At 42.2% G+C, this 10,613-nt stretch overlaps 1 protein-coding gene across 1 annotated transcript; it reads right to left on the reverse strand.

Moving 5' to 3' along the window:
- Positions 1 to 676: 676 nt before the first annotated feature.
- On the reverse strand, positions 677 to 10,584 carry RABGGTB (Rab geranylgeranyltransferase subunit beta; the record flags this gene model as incomplete). Its single annotated transcript, XM_084265849.1, has 8 exons — positions 677 to 1,001; positions 2,938 to 3,087; positions 3,852 to 3,977; positions 5,477 to 5,587; positions 5,703 to 5,755; positions 6,827 to 6,932; positions 8,736 to 8,933; positions 9,901 to 10,584. The coding sequence occupies 8 exons, from the start codon at positions 10,582 to 10,584 to the stop codon at positions 861 to 863; spliced, it is 1,569 nt and encodes a 522-aa protein (XP_084121975.1). The 3' UTR covers positions 677 to 860.
- Between the last annotated feature and the right edge of the window lie 29 nt (positions 10,585 to 10,613).

Consider the following 10,613-nt stretch of genomic DNA (forward strand, 5'->3'; position numbering starts at 1 on the left):
TCAGCCAGGGTGTGTGGAATATAAATTTAGAAGTGATTTTAGGGCTTCTGTGAAGACAAAGAGGACTTCATCCTTCAGAGAAAAAGTTTTCTCCATGGCTAGTGTTATTCTCAATTACACCATAATAAGTGTTGGCAATTATAGTCTTAAAAGCTACAAAAGCAGGACTTCAAATCAGCAGTAAATTCAGGATCAACTCCACACTCATTCACTAGAATGCTTAATCTTAGTTTCACTATACAAACTACACGATCCTCTATTTCAAGTATCAGCCAACTTTTGTCTATGGGACTCATCAATAAGTGAAGACATTTATATACTTAACAGAGCCATAATCCTTGTTTTTCACTGGTATCAATTGCTATCAGAAGAAAAAGCTGATTTGTCAGTATATACAAGTGATGGCAAACAAATAGGAAGAGTTAAATACACAAGTGTGTGGCATTAAGTGCATGGCTTAAGTAGGGTTTTATTTGGTGGGCTTCTGTTTGGTTTTGTTTTGCTTAATAATATTTTAAAGTGCTCTGTGTGATCTACCATCAAAACATGCTTGTGTAAAGACAGAAGCTACTGCAACTGGTATCACAGGAGTACAAAAATGAAGCATTCACACTATTGCTTTGAATTGAGTATTAAAAAAAAGCTAAGGGCCACGACAGATTAGAACTTTTTCTACATCTCTTATATACAACCAAGAACATGTTACATTCAGATTATTAGAACCAGCCTGTTCTGAGAGAGTTTACGAAGTGACAAAGCCCACAGTACCACAGTAAAGCTCCTGCTTTACTTTTGCAATGCAAATGCAGCAGGAATATGCTAGCAGTGTCAGAGGTATGAACCTTTTGTCTCCACCAGGCTTAGCTCACAAGCTCAGGCTGTACATTTATTTTTCGCAGGACATCTTCTGGCATACAAAAGACAGGATTGACAGCCTTAATTTGTTCTTCTCCTAATAAAGACAGTCCAGCGATTCCAAATAAAGTGTGAAATGGATCCACCTGGGACAGAAAAGAAAGTTTGTATCTGTTTCCAAAAGTCAATCAGCTTTGCACTTGCATGGAATGAAACTAGCAAGCAAATCTGGCTGGCTGGAGAAGGCTATGCAACTGAGCAAACTTTCATTTGTGCTGACAGGCAAGGTAATTCCACCACAGGCATTTACCACGTCTTGCTCCCCAAAGGTTTGGTGACCACATTACAGATGTGGTCAAAGCTCAGACATACATCTACTTGCTCTCTCCCAGGATGAGTATGTGGGCTATTAGAGGAGGAGTAAAATGAAGAAGTACGTAGGGAAAAAATAAGCAGCAAATAAAACCCTCAACGCCTCCCCCCCCAAAACAGCAGCTATACAATTAGGCATGGCATTACAGAATCTACTTCTACAGACAGACAGGCCCAGAAAGGGAGACAGTGCACAATGGGAAGCATGCAAATGAAGTTAGATTCAGCCTCTTGATGAACATTATATAGGTTCAGGGAAACCCAGAAGTATCTACTGCTATGTTGTCTGCTCCTTTCTGTAATTTTTAAAAAGCAAATTAAAAATGTAAAACCTGCTGATTACACCTAAGAGCTAATAAGCACAGCCACCAAGTTCATTTATTAAGAACAGATAGAGCTGTCTTGTCAAGTGGTTCAAAACCTGACATTCAATCAGTGTCACATCAAAATATTAGAACCTCAAACAAATCTGAAATAAAAACAACTGAAACCCCAAAGCTACCACCCCCCCCCCCCCAAAAAAAAAGCCAGAACAAACCCAAAACAATGAACAAAAACCAAACAAAAAAAACCAACCAAAACAAGTGTCTGGGGAGGAATGAGCTGCTGCAGGAACAAACCAAAAACCTGTAGGCACCAACATTTCTATGGCAGCATCCGTTCCCACGAGGGAGTGAAAGTAATATGCAATTAGGGCTAACACAATATGCAGAGACTCTCCCAAAGGTGCCTACATTAGATATAGATGAGAGGCTCTGAAAAGTTGTTCTTCTAGTGTGACAAATAGCTCAAGTTTAATCTTGAAGTCAGAAAAGCATTAAGACTTTATGGGTTAGGCATTTCTTGGAGAATTCTGAAAAGGGAAAAAGCCTTTCTTGTGAGCTGCTTAGAAATGCAAAACCCTTCCCGTTTTAAGAACACAAAACCACTCTCCAAATGACATAGCAAAGAGATTTCTCCCTCTCCCCCAACTGGGAATCATGTACCAGCTTGCAAAGAAAAGCAAAGATACTCCTGTTTTGATGCATTTGTGAAGAAAGAGCAAGAGGCAGTTGGCTGCAATAAGAACAGCTAAGGCTTCCCCTGACTGTTGATATACAAGCAGCCATGTCTCACCATACTTTCATCTGCCCAGCACCCTTGAAAGACACAAACTGCATTTGCCATTTAGCTGGACAATCTCAATGAATTCCACTTGAAACCAGAGAGAACAGACCAGTTAAACCATGGCTGCTCTCTCAGCCAAGCAGAAAATTCGGACCTCCAGCTTCTCCATAATGGTACCTCAAAAGCTTCTTCCTCCCTCCCTCAAGGCAAAACCACCGGAGGTTGAAGACTGCACTGAACCCTATCTTGCTTATTATTATACCAAACAAAACAAACCCCCAAATAACCTGCACATCCCAAATACCATCCCAGGAGGCATTTTTACACAGATCTTCCAAATGGTCTGGTGAGAAATGATTTGTGTGTAACGGAAACCAAACCAGAGTTTGTGAGGAATGGCAACTGACTTCAGGGGGAACACCACAGCACAAGTGCAATATAAAACACATACTCCCCAGCTAAGCCTTCAAAACCAATCCCACTCTAGTCTTTCCTTAAGCAAAACACATCTAGATCACAAGCTGAGTTATGCTTCGATGAGAAAACTTACTTTTTCATTTGAAATTTTCAATTGTCTGTTTTACTTAATAAAGGATTATTTACCATATCTCCTGGTCTGTCAGCAAATCCTCCAGTCTCCTCATCCTGGCAAGCCAAAATAAAACAGCGCAGCTTCTCTCTGTCAATCCAATGTAACCTGCCAATCATCTTCAAAGATGCTAGCACCCACCACGAGTAACACACATCAGGTAACTGGGAAGCAGGGAAGCAGACAGACAAGCAGATTTTTATTTCATTTTGTTTTAAATACGATGTTGCAAAATTTACTAGTGATTCTGCAAATTACTAGGTGTGCTGTCGTAATACTGCTGGCAGAGAAGCAACCCTTTTTTTATACAGTTTCTTTGGGGAGAAAGAGAATAAAGATTTTGGATGCAGTCTCTTTTCAGAGCACTTCCCTTTTTCAGGAAGGTAAAGTCTCTTTTTTGAACCTCTCCTTCCAAGAAACAAATCCACAAGAATGTGATTTTCAAACAGCCTTCACCATCTGCAGGAGAGGGTAAAAAACCAAAGTGCCTTTTTCAGGAGTAAATGCAATTAACTTATCAACTAGTTTCAATTAAAAAAAATAATCTGGTGACTATCTATTTGCCAGCAGAGATTATTCTAGGTTACACAATTTCCTTGGGTGGTGTGGAACACTATTATACCCAGGATTTACATCCAGTAAACAGTGATGTTTGTACAGAAGAGATCATTCCCACTGTCAGAAAATAGTCAGTCCCTGATTTCACAGGATACTGGTTCAAGAGGTCAGCAAGACGCACGTCAGTATGTTTCCTTTCCTAATGTGAGGGCTCAAACTAAGCATAGCTAAGAACTGCATGACAAGTGTCAGTGACTTCTCTGAAAGGTTTACTACTTCACAGAAGTCAGGACATTTTCCAGAAGTATTTCAGTTTTGCGAAAAATAATCTCTATTGAGGTTTGAACAAACAAAAGAAAGCACCCGATACCTTCTCTGGTCGTCCGTTGAGACCTCCAGAAGGTAACTGACGTTCACAGAGCCACCAACCCAGCAAGTCAACGTTTATTTGATGCAACTGATCTGTTATAGCCAGAAATCCTGTGCAACAATAGATCTAAAATTACAGACATAAATGTTTTGTGTATTTAAAAATTAAGTACAGTTTAGCAGACTAAGTGCAAGACCATGCCAAAGCAGGAGTCCAGTCACAGAATCATAGAATCATAGGGGTTGGAAAGGACCTCAAGAGATCATCGGGCACAACACCCCTGCCAAAGCAGCTTCCTAGCACATATTGCACAGATAGGTGTCCAGACAGGTCTTGAATATCTCCAGAGAAGGAGACTCCACCACCTCCCTGGGCAGCCTGTCCCTCACTGTGAAAAAGTTCTTCCCCATGTTGGTGCAGAACTTCCTGTGCTCCAACTTGCAGCCATTGCCCCTTGTCCTGTCTCCACAGACACTGAAAAGGGGCTGGCCATTTCCCCCTGCATTCCATGCTTAAGGTATTGATAAACATTAATAAGGCTCACTCAGCCTTTCCTCACAGGGGAGATGCTTCAGGCCCTTCAGCATCTCTGTCCCTCCTCTGGACTCTCTCCAGGAGATCCCTGGCTGTTTGATCCCAGGGAGCCCAGCACTGGACACAACACTCCAGGTGGGGCCTGAGCAGGGCAGAGCAGAGGGGGAGGATCCCCTCCTGTGACCTGCTGCCCACACTCCTCCTGATGCCCCCAGGATCCCATTGTCTCTCTCAGCCCCCAGGGCACACTGCTGGCTCATGGCCACCCTGTCATCAACCTGCACCCCCTGGTCCTTCTCCTCAGAGCTCCTCTCCAGCAGCTCACCCCCAGCCTGTACTGATATAAGCGGTTGTTCCTTCCCAGGTGCAAGACTCTACACTTGCTTTTGTTGCATGAAATCTGGTTTCTCCCTGCCCAGCTCTCCAGCCTGTCCAGGTCCAGTCACACAAACACAATACAAAATAAACACACATTTCAGCTTTTCAAATGAGTTTTACTTTTCCATGAGAAAAATACGTTATTGTCTCAGTTGCTTTTGTGTAACAGTACCAGTTAAACAGTGTAATTATAGAACAGTAAGATTTTACTAATAAAGACACTATTGCAAGGTTTGGGGAAAGACCCTAAAAGATCAGGCAGAGCCTGCTAGAGTTCTCTTTTCAATACACAGGCTCTCAAGCCAGAGTATTCAAATTGATTTCTGCAGGATGGATATGGCTTGCCTGACAATTCTGCATCCAGCCTACAGTTTGGTCCTGTATGTGGCTCTTAAAGGCTTGTGAACAGCAAACTGAAGACCACTTCCCCAACAGAAACAGGTTAGCCCTGATCATTAGCTATCCTGGCAGCCTAGTCACATCAAACTTGCTTTCAGTGTGTCACGAAACATCCATGCATTGATTAAACTCTGTTTATTTTTTTCCCAGGAAATAACATTTCCAGTGCAACAGCACAGTCTGGTGACATTTCATGTGGTCACTTAGAAATCGACCAAGCACAGATGGCAAGAAAACACACTATCAATTGAAACCTGCTCATAAACGCCTTTTCCTTGCTAACTGAAAACATTTGTATATAAAGAAAAACTCACCTGTCCTGCATGTGATTCAGAACCTGGTCTACAACCAAATCCTCCATCAAAGTTCATACATGACAAGACGAATTCAACTGCTTTCCCAACATTAATAGCATCCAGCCTTCCCTGCATGTCAGAAAAACAATGCCTTTTATATTCTACCACGTTCACCAACTACAGAAAATTCAGCAGTACTAAAGGGAAGATTCTGTACTTCTGTAAGGAATGACTTAGGACTTACCAGAAGTGCAAGAGTTGCTGCAGCACAGAAGGAGAACCTTGTATCTATTTCTCCTAGAATGGGAGGGGTAGAGAAGGAAAAAGGAATCAAACAACAGTGTTTTTGTTAACAACAATAAATTTAAATATGGAACAAAATGTTAAAATAATAAATTTGACACTGAACAACAAAAATCAGCCAAAAAACTATGCCCATCCTGTTTTTCCTTTTCCACCCCATGGATTATGCCTGCAGTAATTCAGGAAGTGTGCATTGCAACCCAAGGGATCTATGTGTTCGCTGAACATAAAAGAAAACAACTAACTTTGAGCTGGTGAAGAGACATATATATCTACAAATCACTTCAGCTAGAATTGATTTAGAAATAACTATATAATTTCAGAATTTACCTGTAGTGCTCTATGAGGTGGCTGCAGAACAGTGGACTCACTATGTGGATCTGCCTTAAATCTGGGCAGAAGTACAAGCCCTTTTTGGTTTTAGAAAAAGACTGATGAAAGTTGCAAGGATTTCTTTTTCATACTTATACCTGGAACCTAAACCAAAACTGCCACACCTATAGTAGAATGATCGCTCAGCAAGTCCACACCAGTACAACTCCCCCTGTGCAGACTGAGTAATTAATACTTGATGTTAACATTTAAAATTGAACCCAGCCACATAACATTCTTTTTCTCTTTGGTCAAGCTAATGCAAGGCTTAGCTCCTAAGCAATCCACAAGCTGAAAGAGAAGTTAACGAGTACAAACCCAGTTCTTCTGACTCCTGTATAGTGACAGGTCCTTTCACAGCCAACATGGATAAAGTCCACAACCAACTGGTATTGAATAGCAAGCAGCAAACATTCCTTATGGAATAACATATCCAGTATATCAAAGGACCATCAAGTTACAAATTCCCAAAGGTTATATTCTTTAAGTGGTGGGCAACTTTTTTTTAATTCAAGAATGGAACTGTAGCTTTGAATATTTAGGAAAGGAATGAAATGCAACTCTGTTTGTCATTACTGAGAATACAAAAGTGTTCACATACAATACCTAAACAAAAGGACCATCCAAGGAAACTGATGATCACACACTTAACATGTCAACCTAGTCACGCAATGTTAAAGATCTAAAAGTTACCCCATTTGTCTCCAGCAAATGATCCATCTTCATTTTGCAAGTTCTGTATATATTCAACAATTTTATTGACATCAACAACATGGAGACTATCATATAAGATAAGAATCTGGAAAGAAAAAGATACAGTAGCAGTCAAAGAGAAACTTTGAAAAATGTTTTAACAACTTCCCCTCCAATCCCCCCCCCCCCCCCGCCCGAATTTATAGAAGACTGTGTTTAATGGGCTGTGAATACTATTTGGTCAGGTTTGTTAACATGAAATGTTAATCACTGCAGTTCATATACCTCTGACTAAAAACTCTGAGAAGTTCTCAAATGAAATACAGGCAATTCAACCTGAACTCTTGCATGCTTTGTTACCTTCCAACTTCCAGCTCTCCCTTCAAAAGCATAATCAGATTTGGGTTTATGTTAGCATTATGAAGAACATGTATTTCATTATGGTTTATTTTGTACTGGGATAATGACATCCTAGGTATACAAATCTGTAGATTTTTCACTGCTGCCACCTGGATACATGCAAGTGTAAATTAAGCAGCTGGTTACTAATACCACCTACAGTCCAAGCCTGTCAGCAACGATTGGTTTCAAATTATAATATTTTTATATAAGTTGAATTTTTAAAAACAAGGAGTAGAACCAAACTGCAGTCATTTAAGAAAAAGCCTGAACAATATGATTAGACACAAATTGTACAGTCAGTATCTTCTGGAAGAAAAATAAAGGTCACAGTAGGGAATGCAAAGTTTTCTGAGCTAGCACTGATTTGAACCAGTACACCCACATGACACAATGTCCTGTGAAAACAAGACTGTTTCTGAGCCCCAGCTGGCTTTGTGTTTTCACTTGTAACAGCCTAAAGCAACTTCAGTCTCCTGGTTCTCAGAGTACCCAGAACAATTTCAGAGCTAAAGTGGTGATGAATATGGACTCTAGAGCACATGGTACATACCAACACTCATCCCTGACCCAAGAAAACAGCATTATTCCGTCCTACCTAAGGGCTTCAAATCCAACACCTTAAATCCAATCCTGCTTCTTCCTAAAACAGGATGCTATCTTATTTATCTGTAACACTGTTTAAATATTGCTTCCGTAAGATCGGACTAGATTGTTCAGAAGTTTTTGAGCCTTTCTGGCATTTTTTTCCACAACTGTTTCTATGACCAAGGAGGAGAGGAGGAAAAAAGAAGAAAGAAAAGGACACAATAGATAGCGAGAAATTAAATCTATAATGGAGATAGTTATGATGAAAAAACAAGATAACAGATTAACTTGTTTCCTCAGGAAAAGAGGACACACCAAGTAAATAAATAAAAGGCTCAGACTGCTATCATTTTTAAGTTCTACACAAAAAAAGCAATTTGAGGAACACAGCAAGAAATGGCTAAAGCAACACTTCTTTTGTACAGTACTGAAGTGTACACACACTACACACAATTATGCTTATTACATAAATATCTATTTTTTATAAATATTCCCTAATTATAGAAATAATAACATATAGCAATATATACACTAAAAATAAAATCCAAAAACTTTACTCTTACTCTGGTTGTGCATCTCTTTCACCCCAATGTGTCCTAAAAGTTTATAAAATCCAAAGTTATCCACCCATCTCCAGTAAAACCTGCAGCTAAGCAGTACTTTAAGATGACCTTTACAAAATTTATCAAGAACACAGTCACCATTAAGCAACCATTAAAAGCACAACACTCCTAAGATCTGACAGACAAGCTTTCAGGAAATGATTGATAAATCCTACAGCTTTATTAATTAGGAGGTTTTTAATAAGGTACAGAAGGTATTTTTGCCTTTGGTATCCACCAGCACCTGGTTCATAAATCTGCAATCATCAAAATAATTAACTACAAATGTTTCTTTCTGCAATTAACCTGTTAACATTTACCTGGACAGCACTGAGAGTATACAGAAGATGAGGATCATGACCTATGCTGGCACTTATTCCACCACATTCATGTTGACATGATTTGATGAACGCCAGAATTTCTTCTTTGTTCATCCGGTGCAGCTGCCCCATGAGATCCATTGCTGTCAGCCCCCAGTAAACACCACTCATCCTCAAATACTCCGACATACAGTATTCCTAAGTAGTGCATTATTTAGTTCTTAGTCAGGTAAGCACATCATGAAGCAATGAAAATACATTAGTTAACATTTACAAACAGTTTGCAGTATCAACCGTCTTCCATCCCATCAACAACTTGCTACATACCAGCCACTCACAAATACCCTGCACATCACGTGTGGGTGAACAGAAACACACACACATGCACACAAGCACACACTGCTTTTCCTTCCTCCCCTGTATCTTCTAATTCAAAGCATCAAGCCCAATGTCAAATCAAACACATACAAGTGGGCACCAAGTCACTGCAGGTCGCCAGTTGTCGTCTCGGCAATCAAACTACCACTCAAATTACTACTCTAACTAGTCTCAAAAATAGCAAGTCCAGCATCCAACGGAGCTTACTCCCAAGTGCCAGAACTGCCTCACTGAATTTCTCCTACACCGCTCAGAGACATTTTCTACACACAGTACTTTGTAAGTGCAACAGCAACCATAAGCAAATAGTGCTCAGAGGTCTTTCAGGGACAGTAAAGATAACAGCAACCGTTCCTCAGACATAAATAGGGATTGACATTTTTCCCCTGCTGGAACAGGAATCCCTTTGCTGTGAGCTGCGCCTGATAACGTACCGCTGTGAGACTGATGACAGTTGAAGTGGTAGCAAACCCAGGAAGTGTATGTTGTCCCATCAAAAGGGCAACATGTAAAAGCAGCTATACGGCGTGTGCCGGTAGACAAGGAAGCAGCAAACAGTTAATTTCCCAGGCCTCAGAGTAATTCTAGAGCTAAACTGATAATCTTCAGGTTTATACTCAGATAATACATGCCAAAACTCATCACAGACCTAAGGAAATTAACAAAGATGTCTTTTATACTTTGTGTTACAGGGCAAGAAACAATTATCCTGTGAGCGTGCATCTCACCCTTAAGTCTGAGCAAGGAAGCAAAAGCTACTGCTGTACTGACACAAACCAATACCTACGTAATCATCTTTCTTTGTCCCATACGAAGCTATATATTCTGCATGTTTCTCTGAAAGTAACGTGCTTGGGGCATCGGGTTTTATGACAACATCCTTTTGTGGCGTCCCCTGTAAAAAACACCAAGCAAACGCCGGTTGTGTTGCCAGTGCAGGAGGGCTCGGTACGCGGCTGTAACTCAGTGCCCACCCGTGGCAGAGGTGGAAGCCGAACCTCCCGGTCCGTCTCGAACTCGGGGCTGATTTTGTGTCTCCCACCGTCCCCGAGTCTGGCCCTGCCCTTCCCGGGGAAACCCTGCGAGCGAAACCCCTCATAGGGCTGGGAAAAAACACCAGCTGGCAGGACCAAACCGCGAGAGCAAGGCCGAGGAACCGTTCCCCCGCGCAGCGCGGCCCCGACCGGGCGTCCCAGGGCCCCGCCCGCCGGCCCGCCACCGCCAGGCCCTGCCGGGGCGGGCGAGCTGCGGCCACGCTCCCGGGCCCGCTCTGGAAGCGGAGCGGCGAGCGCCGCCAGCGCCCCCGCTGAGGGCGGCCACAGCCGGAGGAGCCGCCGCAGTACGAGCTGTCGCCCCGCCGAGCAGAGCTGCGCGACTGGAAACGAGCGCGTCGCCCCGACAGCTGCGGCGTGGGCCCCGTCTGCCGGCCGGGCCGGGCCCCCTCCCCGCCACGGCGAGCGATACCCACCATGTCTGCCGCCCGCACCGGAAGGAGCCGCG

This window comes from Gallinula chloropus (genome assembly GCF_964237585.1).
Source record: "Gallinula chloropus genome assembly, chromosome: 6".
NCBI classification, from domain to species: Eukaryota; Metazoa; Chordata; class Aves; order Gruiformes; family Rallidae; genus Gallinula; species Gallinula chloropus.